Genomic DNA, 18,516 nt, shown 5'->3' on the forward strand with positions numbered 1-18,516 from the left:
TGAAGCTCCCACTTAGTAAAGATATGCCTAATTAGACGAAGTAGAAAAAAGACAACGAAAAACAACCATCACAGCGATCGCAATAAAGCTTCAAAGTTTAGAGCTTTTTTTGGGGTGGGGATTGAGTGAGATATTACAAAACCTTTTTTGCAAACATTGTTATTTTTCAATTATTAACAACAAATGCGCCTTAGAAAAATATGACCTTAATTAGGCGAAATCTCGGAATGGTGGGTAACCTTGCTCTACAGCCTCATCCTCTTGACCTTTTATGTCGATAATTTAATGGCATCGATACCCCATATATAGAAGTAGTCTGACCAAGTCGGTGAAAATCGGTTCAGTAGTTCAGGAGATATAAGGTAGAGGCCAACACCGAACACACGTACCTACGAGCATTAACATCCGGAAAATTTCCATCCGGTTTTCTTGGATTCCTTAGGTGTCAAAACGTCAAGATCCGGTGAACACCTCATATGCGGAAATTGAACCGATTACAATATTTTCCCTTCTAGAAATATAGCGCTATCTATACGGGAAAGTAAAATCATTACCTAGCACTTAAAACCGTCGTTTAAGTTTCGTACAGATGTGAATTCAGGCGTCTGTGATTTTGATTTGTCGTCTCGGAACTCACCTCCAATATGTCTTGCATTCGGTTTATGATGGATTACGTAATGGAGAATGACGCTACAAATTATCTGGACGGTCACGGTTTTCCAAATTTTTATCGGTTCATTCTTTAGAATATGATCATTAATGCGATTTTGTAAAGCGTTTGTTGAAACTTCGACTTCCACTACTGTGAAAATTGGCGAATTGTTCTGCTCGATTTAAATCGTCCAAGCCAGTTGTAAAAATTTGTGCGATTATTCTGTTTTAATATTTAAGAATACATTTTTGTACGGCTTTATACCTTCAGAAAATAAAAATCTTATTACAGCCTTCGGTCTTTCTCGACGCACGTTTCAAGAGTAGCCGACATTTTTAAATAAAAAAAACCGATTACAAAAAAGAATTACAATAATGAATTAGTTGCAGCGTGTGTGAAAATGCCATGCCTCACCGGGATTCGAATCCGGGACCTCCAGATGAAAGGCCAAGACGCTACCACTCGCGCTACGGAAGTCGGTACCAATATCTGATATCCTAATAATTCACAATTGCTCATGTTCCTCTGTTCTTCTTTATATATATATATATTTTTTTGTAGTGTATGAAAAATGCACTGCCTAACCGGGATTCGAACCCGGGAAGCCGAAATCCGTCCCGGGTTTGAACAGAAACAATAGAAACGAAATTGAAGTACAACTGTTTAATAAATTGCATTTTGTACTATAAACAGTACGTTGTTTACATTAATATTTATTATTTTTTTACATTTAGTTACAAAAACCTATTGTAGATATAAGTTTTTTGAACTTTATAAAAATAAATAAGTATAGAGAGATGTTAATGTAAATAACCTACTCTTTATAGTACACAATACAATTTATTTCTCGGGTTCGAATCCCGGTCAGGCATGGCATTTTCACACGCTGCAAAAATTTTCATTCACCTCATCCTCTGAAGCAATACTTAACGGTTGTCCCGGAGTTTAAAAAAAAATACAATTTATTATTACATAATTGTTAGTTCAATTTTTTGTCAATATTTTTCTTCATTTTGATTTTTTTTGGTACTGTCTTTTTTTATTATTTTATTTATAAATATTTATCTAAAATTATATTTGGGTTTTGGGGATAAAAAAGGAAAATATTGGGGTTAGAGCTGTGTTAAAAAATCACAACTCAAAAAACAGATAAAAGTATACAGAAATTAGAAGTTTTTCATTGTAAAAGTTTTTATTGTTAGTACGCTAAATTCATGAACGTTATTTAGTTACAATTGGCAAAAAAATATAAAAATCATGCGTAATGAAACATAAACCTTGTGAACATTTTCGCGGCGTCTTTTTTCTAGTTATTACTAATAATAATAGATATTACTATTAATTTATATTTAATTCAACTAATGAAGGAAGTGAAAACAGGCTCACAATTTTCAGACATTAAATTTTTTTCGATGTAGAATAACATTATTTTTAATAAAATTTGTGTTCTTTTACTTCGTACAAGGAAGTATTGTGGTTTTCAGATTTTAACGGAAATACCATTTTGATCATCCCTGAATCCATTTTTTTTTGACTAGTTTCGGCGTGACGTCTATACGTACGTATGTATCTCGCGTAACTAAAAAACGATTAGCCGTAGGATGTTGAAATTTTGGATTTAGGACTGTTGTAACATCTAGTTGTGCACCACCCTTTTTGATTGCAATCGACTGAACCAAAAGTGTTCAAAAAAGCCCAAAATACAAAAAAAAAATTGAATTTGGACTTCTCTTAACTGCAGTAATAAGCCCTCATTGAGAGCTTTTCAACGAAATATCATAAGTGGTACCTATTTTCATCGGTTACAGTTATAGCCAAATAAAATTTTAATTAATGAAATAGTTGGATCTTACAAGGGAGGCACATCGGTTCAAATCAGACTTCATCACCTTTTTTTAAAATCTCTTTTACACTTTTTTTTAAATTTAAATATATCGTTTTATTAATAATTATTAACCCGTGGTTGTAAACAAATTTACAATAAATAATTATTTAATAACAAAAAAAATAAAAAATGAAAAAAGTCAGAAGTTTAAGTGAAATAAAATTTTATGTACTTTTAAAAATGTGTATATGTAATTTAATAGGCATTATTACATATGTGAATATGTAATAAATTTGGTGAAACATCATTCATATTTAATATTAACTGAAAATTATAATTAGAATCGTACTATTTTTTGGATTTCTAGTTTAATTTTATTTAATTATTCTGTAATTTCTATTTCATTTTATCTACATTAATGTTAACTACAGAGCGACTGAAAAATAGACCCTCACAGGAACAACGTATACACTGAGGCATACATACTCGATCTTAAATAAATTGCAAAAAATTCTTATCTTTTAGTTCATTATTCCTCTGATATTATCGAACAATATTCTCCCTAAGTCGGAGTTGATCAGCATTCCGTTTATTTGTTTTTTGTTGCCGATCATTTAATCGCTTCTTGGTTTGATATAATTCTTCTGATCTTAATTTGTGTACACGTTCTCTAGTTTCAGCGATCGTGTAACTGTCCGCTTTATTAAAGAATTTGAGGATCGTATCTCACTTTCAAATGAAATAAGTTTAAATGAAGTGCAGCAAAAAATGTGTATATGTAATTTAATAAGCGGACAAGGAAGTCATATGGTGTCCACATTAGATTTTTTAAAAATTAATAATGGTTTTATAACGCTCCGAAATTTAGAAAATTATGGTTTCGAAATTTTGGAAAATGTTTCTTTTAATTAAACATCTATAACTCGAAAAACAAAAGGGATTAAAAATTATTTTGATTAGTAAAATTCATCCGTGAAATAAATACATTTCCTCAAGTTTTACATTAAAAAAAAAAAAAAAAAAATTATAAAAATATTTTCAATAGTGCAGTGTTTAACAAAATACAGTCCATTTCTGAGTTGGAATATATTATAAAAGGGCGTTTTGTCGTATAATACAAGTTCTCCCGTTACATTGGTATCAGTAAGGATATAGGCAGTAAAAAATCTTCTCAAATCACTTTCACAATTTTCAATAGAAAAGGGATAAAAAGAAAAAACTGTTTTAATAACAATTTTTGTGAAACGATTATTAATAATAAAAAATCTAATTGTTGTTCAAATAAGTAAATAAATTTATTTATCCGTTACTTGTATTAAATGTTACATTTATTTATTACCCTCTTTTAAAGTGGTTTACAAACGCTTAATTTACTGTTTGTTACAAACCTTTATATTTTTCTCAGTGTATGTGAATTAGTTAAAGGGAAAAGATTTTTTTTGTTATCGTATGTTGATTTAAGCTGCCTCGTAAGAGGTTTTTTTTTAGTTTTCGTAAACCACTTTGATTGTATCGTTTGTTTGTATTGATGTTATGAACCTTGTTCTTCTTGTTACATTACAAGTAACATTTCAATCCCTGGTGGTACATATTGTTACTGTGGAGGAGTGTTTTCGTAACCAGTAGCGGTCTACTACCGTATTACAATCAAATCTTTTAGAACGTTTGTTTCTATTTACTCTGTCGAGTACAAAGTACTTCCGAGTTATTTTCTTTAACTTTTATTTCTTTGTATTTTACTTCTTCTTTTTTTATTCATTTATTTTATTTACTTTCATACTTTTTATAACTACCACCGTTTTTCTTGCTTCAATAATTTCATCGAATTAATACAAATTAAATATTATTCATACCGTAGAACGAAATTAATATTTTAAAGAATAACAAGAATCTCGTGCCAAGTTTACTAAAGAAAGTAGATTATACGATGTATTTTAAACCGAATATATTATTAAATATTTACGCCAACTCGACCGAAATGAAAGAGACATTTTGTTTTATACGCGATACGTTAATTTGTGAAATTCATTAAAAGAAATGACATTATACTAAACAACCTTACTTACAGGGAAAGCGAGTTCAGATGGTGGGTATTTTACTTCGGATGATTTATATTATTTCGTAGCTAATAGAATATAGGACGTTTCAAATAAAGTAAAGCAAATATATAACTGCAATATGTTTTTTCTCTTAAGAATAAATTATGCGTGTAAATATTATTTATAAATAAGATAAGGGAATAAGTATACGAGGTGTGTGAGAAAAGTAATGAGACTAACTTTTTACTTACCAAATTTTTATTTTTTTCAAACAACAATCTTATCCCCTTCAAAGTAGTTCCCTAGGACAGCTGTACACCGGCGGAGTCGTTGTTCCCACCCCTGGTAGCAGCGCTGGAAGGCTTCAACCGGTAGGGTTTGGGTATGGGTTTTGAGGTCAAAAATTCCCTGATGGAAATGGCCGTGTGTCACGGGCCATTGTCACGATGAAGCATCCACTTGTCTGCGATGTCTGGTCTCACCCGAATCACCCTTTTCCTGAGCCTTTCAAGAAAACCTATGTAAAACACTCGGTTGACAGTTTGTCCTGGAGGAACAAATTCTTTACGCGCGATACCCCTATTGTCAAAAAAGCGAATCGGCACGGTTTTGATCTTTTATTTGCTCATTCCACATTTTTTCGGTCGAGAATATGACGGAGTGTGCCACTCTTCGCTTTGCCGTTTTGTTTCAGGATCGTACTCAAATATCCAGGATTCATCACCTGCGATCACACGATTGAAGAATTCTTGGTCATTGTCAGTCCTCTCATGAAGATCAATGAACACGTTTCTTCGATTGTCCTTCTCTTCCGTCGTGAGGTTTTTCGGCACCGATTTCGCACAAACCTTTTGCAAGTCCAGATCGTCTGTCAAAATTTGATGTACGGTGAAAATGTTTAAATTTAACTGTTCACACATCATTCTTATTGTTAAACGACGGTCTGATCACATAAGAACCCTCACACGCTCAACGTTTTCGTCAGATTTTGAAGTCGAAGGACTCCCTGAGCGAGGTTGATCTTCAACGTCTTCTCGGCCTTCCAAAAATGATTTGTACCGGCGGAAAACTTTCGCTCTTGATAAGCAATGTTCCCCGTAGGCCTGTTTCAACTTATCAAAGGTCATACTCGCAGATTCCCCAAGTTTAACGCAAGATTTGATTGCACAACGTCGCTATAAATTCCGACGCTCCATTTTCGTAACGCACAACGAAAACACAACTTCACTGATGACGCTGTCAAAAATAATGCGTTGGCTGAACGGAGTTGAAACTCGTACTGAGTATGTGGAAGACATGAACAAACCGGTCTAGCACAGACCGGTGGACACAGTGGTGTTCACCGGATTGCCAGATCGCTTGCGTGTTACCAATCTTATTACTTTTCTCACACACCTCGTATGTATCAAATAACGGTGTTTCACTGATGTTGCGCAATTATATTGTCTTATATACGCGCGACGCCGATACGGTTTTTGTGCTTAGTAGGTGTGTAATATAGTAAAAGCGTATAAAAATCTCATCGAGGGCACTATGGCACCCTCGGGCGCCGCGTTGCCGACCTCTGGTTTACAGGATTATGGGAACGGAGCCATTGGCTTTACTGGAACGGCGAGCGAAGCGAGCGCTGTATATATATATATATATATATAATTATTTTTTACTAAAAACACATATATAATTTTAATTATCTTCTTATCATACATTTTTCACATGAATTTCGTACATGTTTCGCTGCATCAATGTATCAGCATCATCAGGAAATGAAAGTCCTGAATCAATGAAAGTTTCATTGCGTTTTATCAGTCTTGGACACAAAAAACACGTAACACCATACAACAATATTACATTGTGATTAGAACACGGGACATTAATATAATGTAATTGATAATAAAGGAAGATACTAAAGGTTTTAATATGAACGCGTGGGAAATTTTAAAAATATTTAAAAATAAAAAATCGTTTGGTTCAAACCTCATAAACGAACGAATAAATTTTAACTCTGATTACATGTTTTCTTTTAATAGAATTTTAATCGGTTAAAGCCTAGAATTAGACGGTGTAACTCGGCGATTTGCTCGCGTGCTTCTTGTAAATGTACGAGAAGCACATCACAATATTACATACATTAATATGTAATATTGTGGTGTGATGTATGTTTTTTTATTTGTAAAACTGACGAAAAGTAATTTTGGATATTTCATTCCCTGATGATGCTGATATATTGATGTGGCGAAACATGTAGGAAACTCCTCTGACAAATGCATGTTAAACGAATAAAATATACATATACACCATATGATAAAAAAAAATCAGATTAAATGTTTAAAAAAATATATGTATGTATATATACACACATATAACACACGTAAGCAAAGAATATATCTTTACCTGTAAGTCCTGCCAACCTCTCTTCCCCCAACCGGCCGATGGCATGTCTCTCCAACCTCTCTTTCCCCAACCTGATGACGGAAGATCTTTCCAACCGCGTTTACCCCAACCGGCTGATGGCATATCTTGCCAGCCTCGTTTACCCCAACCCGCTGAAGGCATGTCTTGCCAGCCTCGTTTACCCCAACCGGCTGAAGGCATATCTTGCCATCCTCGTTTACCCCATGATGACTGCAAATCTCTCCATGCTCTTTTCTCTTCTTCGTCCTCTTCAAAAGTTTGCGCCAATGGTGATTGTGCCTGAAACGATAAAATTATATGTTAATCGGTCGGTAAATTGTAATATATTTTATCATACTTTTTATAAATGTGAATTGTGACCCTTCAGTAGGTGAAACGACGGGGAGACCGTTCGATAAATATTTGTAATGTGTGTTAAAAACTGCTTTATTGAAAAGAGATACCTGGACGTATAGTTTATTATTAAACAAATAACGACTTAGTTTTTTAAACCTATCATTTCTAATAACGGTATAATTCTATGACCGTTTTTAGGCTTTGCTTGTTTGCTGTCAATTTATCAGAACTTGTATATTTGTAACAAGCCAAATACGCCTTTAAAAAAAAGATGTGTTAATAATTCTAGAATCACTTTTAAAAACAAAATGAAGATCGAGCCGTGCCACAAGGAAAACGAAAGACGGATACAAAATGAAGTCAAATAAAAAAAATTTACAAAATTAAAGAGAAAAATAAGAAAAAATGGGAAGAGGAAGGCGACTTTTGGACAGGTGACTTTAGAGTAATTAACTCAGCGTCAAATAATGGGCAGGCAGGAGTAGGTTTCATGATGAACAAGAAGATAGGGAGGAGAGTGGAGTATTTCAAGACGCATAGCGATAGAATCATTGTAATAAGGATAAAATCAAAACCTAAACCGACAACGATTGTTAACGTCTATATGCCTACAAGCGCCCATGATGATGATGAGGTAGAATGTGTATACGAAGAGATTGATGAAGCAATTAAACACGTAAAAGGAGATGAAAATTTAATAATAGTTGGAGATTGGAATGCAAGCATTGGAAAAGGCAAGGAAGGAAATATAGTGGGTGAATACGGGCTGGACAAAAGGAATGAAAGAGGGGACCGACTTATAGAGTTTTGCACGAAGTATAATTTAGTAATTGCCAACACCCAGTTTAAAAATCATAACAGAAGAATATACACTTGGAAAAAACCAAGCGATACTGCAAGGTATCAGATAGATTATATCATGGTTAAGCAAAGATTTAGAAATCAACTCGTTGACTGCAAAACTTACCCTGGAGCAGACATTGATAGCGACCATAATTTGGTGATAATGAAATGTAGGTTGGGGTTTAAAAACCTGAAGAAAAGGTATCAGATGAATCGGTGGAATTTAGAGAAGCTTGAGGAAGAGGAGGTAAAGAAGATTTTTGAGGAGGACATCGCAAGAGGTCTGAGTAAAAAAGATAAGGTAGAAAATGTAGAAGAAGAATGGGAGAATGTTAAAAAGGAAATTCTTAAATCAGCAGAAGCAAACTTAGGCGGAATAAAGAGAACCGGTAGAAAACCTTGGGTTTCAGACGATATATTGCAGCTGATGGATGAACGTAGAAAATATAAGAATGATAGTGATGAAGAAAGTAAAAGGAACTATCGGCAATTAAGAAATGCTATAAACAGGAAGTGCAAACTGGCGAAAGAAGAGTGGATTAAAGAAAAGTGTTCAGAAGAGGAAAGAGAAATGAACATTGGTAAAATAGACGGAGCATACAGGGTTGGGGTACATAAATTAAAATCTAATAATGTGTTAAACAAAGATGGTACACCGATATATAATACGAAAGGTAAAGTCGATAGATGGGTGGAATATATTGAAGAGTTATACGGAGGAAATGAATTAGAAAATGGTGTTATAGATGAAGATGAGGAGGATGAAATGGGAGAAACTATACTGAGATCTGAATTTAAGAGAGCATTAAAAGATTTAAATGGCAGAATGGCTCCTGGAATAGACTGAATACCTGTAGAATTACTGCGCAGTGCAGGTGAGGAAGCGATTGATAGATTATACAAACTGGTGTGTAATATTTATGAAAAAGGGGAATTTCCGTCAGACTTCAAAAAAAGTGTTATAGTAATGATACCAAAGAAAGCAGGGGCAGATAAATGTGATGAATACAGAACAATTAGCTTAACTAGCCATGCATAAAAAATCTTAACTAGAATTCTATACAGAAGAATTGAGAGGAGAGTGGAGGAAGTGTTAGGAGAAGACCAATTTGGTTTCAGGAAAAGTATAGGGACAAGGGAAGAAATTTTAGGCCTCAGATTAATAGTAGAAGGAAGATTAAAGAAAAACAAACCATCATACTTGGCGTTTATAGACCTAGAAAAGGCATTCGATAACATAGACTGGAATGTTCAGCATTTAAAAAAAATTAGGGTTCAAATACAGAGATAGAAGAACAATTGCTAACATGTACAGGAACCAAACAGCAACAGTAACAATTGAAGAACATAAGAAAGAAGCCGTAATATGAAATTGAGTCCGACAAGGATGTTCCCTATCTCCATTACTTTTTAATCTTTACATGGAACTAGCAGTTAATGATGTTAAAGAACAATTTAGATTCGGTTAACAGTACAAGGTGAAAAGATAAAGATGCTACGATTTGCCGATGATATAGTAATTCTAGCCGAGAGTAAAAAGGATTTAGAAGAAACAATGAACGGCATAGATGAAGTCCTACGCAAGAACTATCGCATGAAAATAAACAAGAACAAAACAAAAGTAATGAAATGTAGTAGAAATAACAAAGATGGACCGCTGAATGTGAAAATAGGAGGAGAAAAGATTATGGAGGTAGAAGAATTTTGTTATTTGGGAAGTAGAATTACTAAAGATGGACGAAGCAGGAGCGATATAAAATGCCGAATAGCACAAGCGAAACGAGCCTTCAGTAAGAAATATAATTTGTTTACATCAAAAATTAATTTAAATGTCAGGAAAAGATTTTTGAAAGTGTATGTTTGGAGTGTCGCTTTATATGGAAGTGAAACTTGGACGATCGGAGTATCTGAGAAGAAAAGATTAGAAGCTTTTGAAATGTTGTGCTATAGCAGAATGTTAAAAATCTGACGGGTGGATAAAGCGACAAATGAAGAGGTATTGCGGCAAATAGATGAAGAAAGAAGCGTTTGGAAAAATATAGTTAAAAGAAGAGACAGACTTATAGGCCACATACTAAGGCATCCTGGAATAGTCGCTTTAATATTGGAAGGACAGGTAGAAGGGAAAAATTGTGTAGGCAGGCCACGTTTGGAATATGTAAAACAAATTGTTAGGGATGTAGGATGTAGAGGGTATACTAAAATGAAACGACTAGCACTAGATAGGGAATCTTGGAGAGCTGCATAAAACCAGTCAAATGACTGAAGACAAAAAAAAAAGAAAAAAGAAAAGTTTTGAAGATTTAGAAACCATAAACCGAAAGAGAAGATTACATTTTGATGGATTCAGAAAAAACAAAAAACGTTTTCATAAATTTTGGAAATCTAAAACTCCGCCTTGTACATTAAATAAGCAAAGGAAGACCTATAGGAGATATAAATATAAAAGATATGAAAACATTTAGACAAAAAATTCGCAGAATAAAGGTTCTTATAAATGTAAAAAAGATAAGAGAGCGAATGTGCTGCACAAAAGAACAAAAACACAGCAAAGTGAAAGAATGAAAAAAATTCTGAAGGAGAAAGAGGGAAAATCAAAACAGAAGGAATAAAATGATATTTGCCTGGTCTTGTTCGAAAAAAAAACAGGAATTAATTTTTGGGAAATTTAATACAGAAATTTTATTTTCGAGATTTAAATTGATTAAACATTTTTCAGTGAAAGTTTTCAATTACAGAAACATTAAATGGTGAATTCCTTCCTTAAATTTTATATATGGGAAGGGAAATTTATTTAATAGGTTTAAGGTTTATCCAGTCCTGGTTTTTTCTTGAGATAAATTTTGGTCTATTCAGTCTATAAAAAATATGTATATTAAGTGGTAGAAGATGAATCAGAATTGGAAAATTAAATGCCGATTTCCGTAGAGGAGTGGTAGTATCTCGATCTTAGCTTTTCATTCGGAGGTCCTGAGTTCGAATTTCAGTCAGGCATGTCGTTTTTCATACGCCATAAAATTCAATTTCCATATCCCACGCGCAAGTTAAAAGCTTATGTGATGATATCGTCAAAAAAATGATTTCAAGTTAAATTCACGCATTTTATTTAAATTGGCTAAGTCTGTTTGTAATTCATTTCAAAAAATTCTGTTTTTAAGAAGTATATTTTCGAAAAAACTAAAACATAATTTTTTTTAGTGTTTGTAAGTACAATTTATTATTTTTTTTTACTTTACTAAATTTAAGTTATTTATTTATTAATTTTACTTATTTTACAGTTTTACTTATTTAAATTTGTTTAATTTCTTTGCTTATTTTGATTATGAATTCTTTATCCTCTATGTTCGGTGATGAATATCGATTAACAACCGAAAGGGATATACAGTTAAGCTTTTAAAAAACTTTTTTTTTTTTAACGTAATCTTGTTTTCTGTTTAATCTATGTTTACACATCATTCTGTTGTTTAGTTTCAATATGGCAGCCTTTTATTTATTTATTATTATTTTTAATCACTTCTTTGGGTCTCCGTGGAAAGAAAAATAACATGCAAATGTGTTGTAATATCTAGTTGTGTACCTCCCTTTTGATTGCAATCGACTGGATAAAAATCGTCCAAAAACGTCCAAAATCCAAAACATTTGGATTTTGGAGTTTTTCTTAACTGCAGTAATAACCTATCATCGAGAGCTTTTCAACGATATATCGTAAATGGTACTTATTTATATTGGTTCCAGAGTTACAGCCAAATAAAATTTTAATTAATGACATATTTGAATCTTACAAGGTAAAGCATATAGACTTGAATCAGACTTCATCTCCTTTTTTTTAATTTAAATATATTGATTTATTAATAATTATCAACTTATGATTGTAAACAAAAATTACAATAAAAAACTAAAAAAAAAAACATGAAAAACTATCAGAAGTTATTAATGAAATAAAATTTTATGTACTTTTCATTAAAAAAAAAAAAAAAATGTGTATATGTAATTTAATTGGCTTAGAAGGAAGTCGTCGTGTAGTGTCAACGTCAGATTTTTCACCGCAGTGAGATGAAACATAATAAAAGTTTTTTTAAATAATTCTGTCAGAAATAAAGTAATGATTTTATACTAGTGAAACAAAACCGGTTTTACGGACCAGGTTTACGGATTTCTTCCAATTAAGAAGAAAGAAAAAGAAAATAATAATGAAAAGAAGAATCCAGAAGAAATTAAAGGGATTCATTTGTCAGGATAACAGGTCCGTTTAACAATCTGTCCTATTTAATACAGACAATGGCACCTCCAGAAGCTGTTGTTTGACTAGAAGAGTTATCGGACGGGATTAAGAATTTATATAAAAATGTAAGGGCGCAGACGATGAAAATTATTACGCTTCAGCAATTAAAGGGATGAGGCGGGTACTGGTTCTGCAAGCCAGGGGATATAAATACTGCCAAGGAACAGCGGGGAGAGTTAGTAGTTCTACGAGGCCGTTTTGGGCGGAGTCGTGATAACAAGCGATAACGGAGTAGTTTCGCAAACCCTAGTTCGATGCGGTTGCGGTGACGGCGATATCAGTAAGCGTGTGATAACAAGGGAAGAGTACGTCACGAGTATTCTAGTATTCTAGACAGTGGGTGAATACGGGAAGTTGTTCGATGAGTTATCGGTAAACAGAAGTGAAAGTAACATAGTATTATATTCATTCTGAAAAGTTCAGAATAGTTCTATAGTAAACAGTAAAAGTAATAATATTTGCGGAGAAGTGTACCTGGGTTCGAATTTCAATCAGACATGCCATTTTTCATACGCTATAAAATTGCATTTCCATATCCCACGTACAAGTTAAAAGCTTATGTAGTGATTTCGTCAAAAAAAAAGAAAAGAAATGATTTCAAGTTAAATTCACGCTTTTTATTGGAATAGCCTAAACGTCTGTAATTCATTTCAAAAAATGCTGTTTATTATAATAAACAGACTGACAGTAGTAGTACAGTAACTACTAACTAAGTAGTAGTCTACTACTCACAGTAGTAGGCTAACAGTAGACTTTTCTACGGTTATCTTGTTATGAGTCATTTTAACGTTTTTAGTAAATTTTACTGTATTCTGGTTTTTATAATTTAACTGTCTTTAAAAAAAATCTTGTTCTTTTTATTTAAGGATTATTTTGTATGTTATATATATATATATATGTATTATCATTATTATTATTTTATTATTTCTTTTCTTTTTATATCTTGAAACTAATAAACTGCATTTGTAAGAAACCTTTTCGTTTATTAGTCTCTCAATATCTTTGTCAAACCGCGAACATGCGACAGTATACTAATTCGAATAGTTTAATTTCAATTTTTAATGAAATTGTGAACTTTAGGAGAAACAAAGCAAAAATAGGGGTAATTTCATGTAATTTTTCATATAATTTTAAATTATCTCCCTATAAATCTAATTCCTAAAAAAAAAAAAAAAAAAAAAAAACAGTTTTAATATGGCACAACTATTTTTTTGTAAAAGAAAACTCTTCAAAAGTAAATTCAAGGTGAATGGATTTACCATCGTAAATATTTAGACAATTCATTTCTAGTTATTTTAATTGGTAATATTTTTAAGTTATTAAAACTTTTAAGCGAAGATTATAAGATATATATTATATTTAAAATAAGAGGCAACAAAATAATGATTATCTGGTGTACACGTGATTGACGGTACGACATATTCTGACACGATATCTGTTATTGATATTCATTGTTATTAGACAGTATACTTTTTTATCGGAGCAATTTTAGCTTAAAGTATATAATATTTTTAGTAATGATAAATTATATACAAGGTTTTAATAATTCTTCTATTTAATATATTAATGTTTTAAAAACAGAAGTCTTATTGATGTGCTAATCAATGCGATCTAATTTGTACGGTGTTTTATGATAAATGTTTCCAAGAGTTTATTTTCAATTAGACAAGAAGGAATGACTTTATTTTAAAATTTATTGCGCTAAGCGTTTGACTAATTGCGTTGGACTATCGTAAACCAGTAAACCATTTGTTTACAAGCTCAACAAAGTTAACCGAGTGAGATACACCGTACAAAGATTAACGATAAATTTGTTTTAGTTAAAATAATTAACAGAAGCAATATTTAAAATATGCGGTCGCAAGAAGAAATATTACATGCGAATTTAAGTAAAAATGACTTTTCCAGTCGTTTTTAAATCAGGCGTGCCTTCATTTTAATTTACATTCATTAATTCTACTCGTACATTAGTATTGTTATTTGTATGTTCTTTTTAGCTGTATCTTAATTAATAAAATTATGTTAAATCGTTAGGCTTAGGTCCTAACTCTAGCATTTAACAGTTAATTTTAAAATTAAATTTCAAAATTGAAAAACAGAGATATGAAACGAAACTCTATCTATTAACGCTAAATCTTCATCCCCATTATGAAGTGATTATTTCACAACATCCAGAATTTTTCCTAAAATTTAACTGTTCCGAATAGAGATGACGTAACCTGTACCAAATAAAAGATTCAGTCATTTTCTGTTACACAACAATATCTTCGAGCGGGATAACTCGCCCTTTACGGAAATACTATACACGTCATCTTGAGATAGGTTAACGGCTAACTTTGCTTTTAAGAAGTCGCCGTAGGTCGTACAACAAAATCTACTGTTGTTCATCTAACGGCTTTCCGGTTTCCGAGCACGCATTTAGCCTATACGATAGAGGGACGGGTGAATCAATTGTCGTCGCTTCAGGAAGGAAAAACAGTAAATAATTATTGGCTCATCAACGGCTTAATAATCCGTATTTCTGACCGTCTTTCGGGTCACCCGATGTGGTACTCGATGTGTGGTACTCGGGTTTGAAATGTAGAAGCGAAAGGTCTCCGATCGTAAAATCAGGCTGAATCAAGCTCCTGCTTTATAAGTGAGATCTTACTTACCGGAGGTCCTGGGTTCGAATCCCGGTCAGACATAGCATTTTCACGGGCTAAAAAATTGCCCAAAAAAAAACAACGATGAATGCCATCATCTTTACGAGTCCAACCTCAATCGGCTTATGTAGTGAACGGTTTTATGTTATGGTATCATTCTACCATTAGTTTTCACAAGCGGAGTAAACAGCTGATCCAAGAGCTCCCAAAATTTACTTCGTTGCACGAAGTAGGATTCTGAGCGGACCGTGAACTAAACGAAACGACTATTTAAATGGAATATCCTTTTTGATCGCAATTTCATTACATTAACTCAAAACAAAGTAACAGTTACTGAATACGACCAATATAAATCGTTATAAGACAATTTTGTAAAACCAAGTTTAAAAATAAATTTTTTGAGGTTTGTCATAAAAGAATAATAGCTTAGAATATAAAATTAAAATTTAACTAATAAATAAACGAGGTGATCAGAATAATAATGATTTTTTTTTAATTTCACAAATAGTGTATGATATTTTTAAAGGTCATATAAATTACTTTTTGTGTGATATAAATGCCAAAGTAGTAAAGTAATAAACATTTTAAAGGATATTATGAGAAATTAAGATATTATAAAATAACTACAAAATCAAGTTGTAATATTATCAGACAACCTATTATATCTTTTTATTTTTTAAAAATGAAAATTAATAAACAATATCATAAAAAGGGTTGCATAACTTTTGTCGGTTTGCTCTTGACAAATTTTTATTTCAAATATTTTTAGAGGTTTTTTTTTAATTTATGACTTTATATAAAATATTTAGATTATTATTTTGAAAAAGATTAAAATTTTCAGTAAAAAAAAATTGCGTCCCTTGGTCAGTTGACGCTTTTAGCTTAAAGTATCATGAATTACCGATCAAATTGGTAAGAAGAAAATCAATAATTAAGAAAAAAAATGAGTTTGTTAGTAAAACATAATGGACTCATTTGAGCCCCTACATCAGTGATTCTCCAACACCCTTTAGCTCCAAAACCCCCCAGAAAGTAGAAAAGGTATATAATGAATATTTCGGGATCCCCCTACACCGACCCAATGAAATCTAGTTAAAACTAATTAGTCGCGTTGATAGCGACGGGTATGAACAAGCATATACAACTGTGCAAACACGAGCAATTTGATGACCGGTTCCAACTTGATGTGTTCGTTTTCTTTGTAATTTGGTCTGCTTGCACAATATTCGCTGTGAGACCGTCATATTCGAACGCGCGTATGTTACGTTTAATCAATTACAATTCACATCTGAACATTTATATACGTTTTAGCTTGCTTGTCGAAGCGAATATGGAAATGTAGTCACAGAAGTACTGAAAGTATTAAATCTCTTTCGCCACATCTTAAAGGAGTTTTCGTCTAAGATTGTGGGAAAACTAAACGTAGAAATCGTAGAATTTCCCTTTCTGCGTTTCTAACTTAGATCCATATATGGGGAAACTTTTAAACGAAGAACAAACACAACCATCTCATTAATTTATTTTCTTTATGTGTACTTATAAATGTAAGTAAAATGATTATAATAAGTGATTTTTTCTCATAAAATGATTTCATTATTGTTTACTTATCAAGTTGTAGGCTAATTTCGACTCCCCTTTCATATAATTCCGACACCAGTGGGGGTCGCACCCCCTCCCCCCGTAGAGAAATGCTGCCATAGATCAAATCACGTTTTTTTCATCAAAATTATACCGTCTTTAAAGTATAATTGCTAAAAAGAAACAAAATTTTTAGTTAAAAGATATAAATCCTATTTTGAACCCCTTGCTTGACAGTTATCTTATACAACATTTTAAAGATATAAATTGCCACTTGTTGAAAGATAGATGAAGTATCAGAGATTATAAAAAAAGTTAAAATTCTTAGGTTGTTAGGTCCCGTGGGAGTACCCCCTTTTTTTAACAGAAAAAGGAACCCGTGTAGTCTGCATTAATACCAGGAACAGTTAGATTTTCAATATTGAAAATTAAAATTTTTATAAAATCGCTATTTAAGTACGGAACCTATTTAGTATCTTATATTTTGGAAGTTGAACGTTTATTTATTTATTTCGATAAATCGTCTCGATTAGGTACATTGTTGTTATTCAGCTAGGCTAAAATAAATCTACTTTAATAAAATAAAAATATGGGTGCTCTAATTTTCCCGTTCGATAAGGTCAAAAATCAGGTCAAAACTTGGACGTTGCAAAATTTCAATTTTTTTTTTTTTAGTCGATAGACAAGATATGAAAAACCGTTTAGAAATGAGATAAATTATCTACTCGCTTCTAAATCCCTTTGATTTAAAACTTTAAAATTTTATTTAACTTTATAAGTACTTTCCTCATATGAAAATTCAATTTTCTACTACAGCTACACAAAAAAGTAAAAAATTCAAAATATGGAAAACTATTATCGTCTTTTTTAAATTTTGTCCAAAACTGAGTGCCATTAATGCCCGAGGTATAGAAATTTTTTGAACCGTTATTGAAGAATTTGTGTTGAACCAATCCGGGAATATGTATCAAAATACATGTCGGCCAACATAATAAGTATGTACAAAGATTTTCGGGAAATTTCCGTAATTTGTTTTGTATCTTTAGTATTAAAGAGATCTTTGTATAAGGATATGAACATTTATTAAACCCTCGGTATTCAAAATTTTGATCGATCACTGTATTTTTCCTTTATACCAATGCTGTAGCAGCGATAAAGTTATAGCCGAGAAAATATAAAAATTAATAAAAGATATACTTTTAAAAAGAAGTCATTATTTCGGGAGTATAATCGCACGCGGTAACAACTTTCATTGCAATTAATTCCTTCAATCTTCAGTCGATCTTCAATCGTTTTTTTTTCAAGTAGTAAATAAAACTTGATTACAAATTGAATTCAATCAAATCCGATTTTTCCATTCTCCTTTTTTATTTTTCCGACATACATGTCAATTTCGTTTAACTTTCTCCTTCGAAGAACGCATATCAATAGTACTAAATAGACTGTCAAATAATAGTCGACCAATTTCTAACGATTTATTTTCTATTCGTTCAATTTATTGTGCACAGTTAGTATCTATTCTATCCCCTTTCAGATTTTATTTCTTTTATTTATTTCTCTTCCTTTTCTTGTCTTTACTTTTATTATTATTCGTTTTCTTCTTTAACTATTTTTATTCAGGGTAAAATTATGTCTTGTTTTCTTTTTTCGTAATATTTTTCCGACCAGTTTCAATAACTATCGGGGAACACTTAAAAAAATGTTCCAATAAAATTGAAGTATTTCCGGTATATTTTCGTTTTACGCCCCCCCCCCCCACTTTTTTCGCATTTTTTCACATAAAAATTACTTAATGTAACATGTTTTATAACGATTGATGAATAAAGCGTTACAGAAATACCGTAGTAACCCTAAAACTCAATAAAAGTAACCCAATATTACATTACAGAAAACACACTAACATG

The 18,516-nt window shown here is 32.0% G+C and overlaps 2 protein-coding genes across 17 annotated transcripts in view; one reads left to right on the forward strand and one right to left on the reverse strand.

Moving 5' to 3' along the window:
- The window catches only part of LOC142332121 (putative cytochrome P450 6a14), a 622,045-nt gene that overhangs the window by 82,808 nt on the left and 520,721 nt on the right, over positions 1-18,516 (forward strand). The gene's annotated exons all lie outside the window — the stretch shown is intronic.
- The window catches only part of Mip (Myoinhibiting peptide precursor), a 439,825-nt gene that overhangs the window by 53,456 nt on the left and 367,853 nt on the right, over positions 1-18,516 (reverse strand). The window contains exon 3 of the mRNA XM_075378379.1: positions 6,908-7,207. Coding sequence (XP_075234494.1) covers positions 6,908-7,207 — 300 coding nt within the window. The remainder of the gene's footprint in view (positions 1-6,907; positions 7,208-18,516) is intronic.

Source organism: Lycorma delicatula, chromosome 11 (genome assembly GCF_047948215.1).
Source record: "Lycorma delicatula isolate Av1 chromosome 11, ASM4794821v1, whole genome shotgun sequence".
Taxonomy (NCBI): domain Eukaryota; kingdom Metazoa; phylum Arthropoda; class Insecta; order Hemiptera; family Fulgoridae; genus Lycorma; species Lycorma delicatula.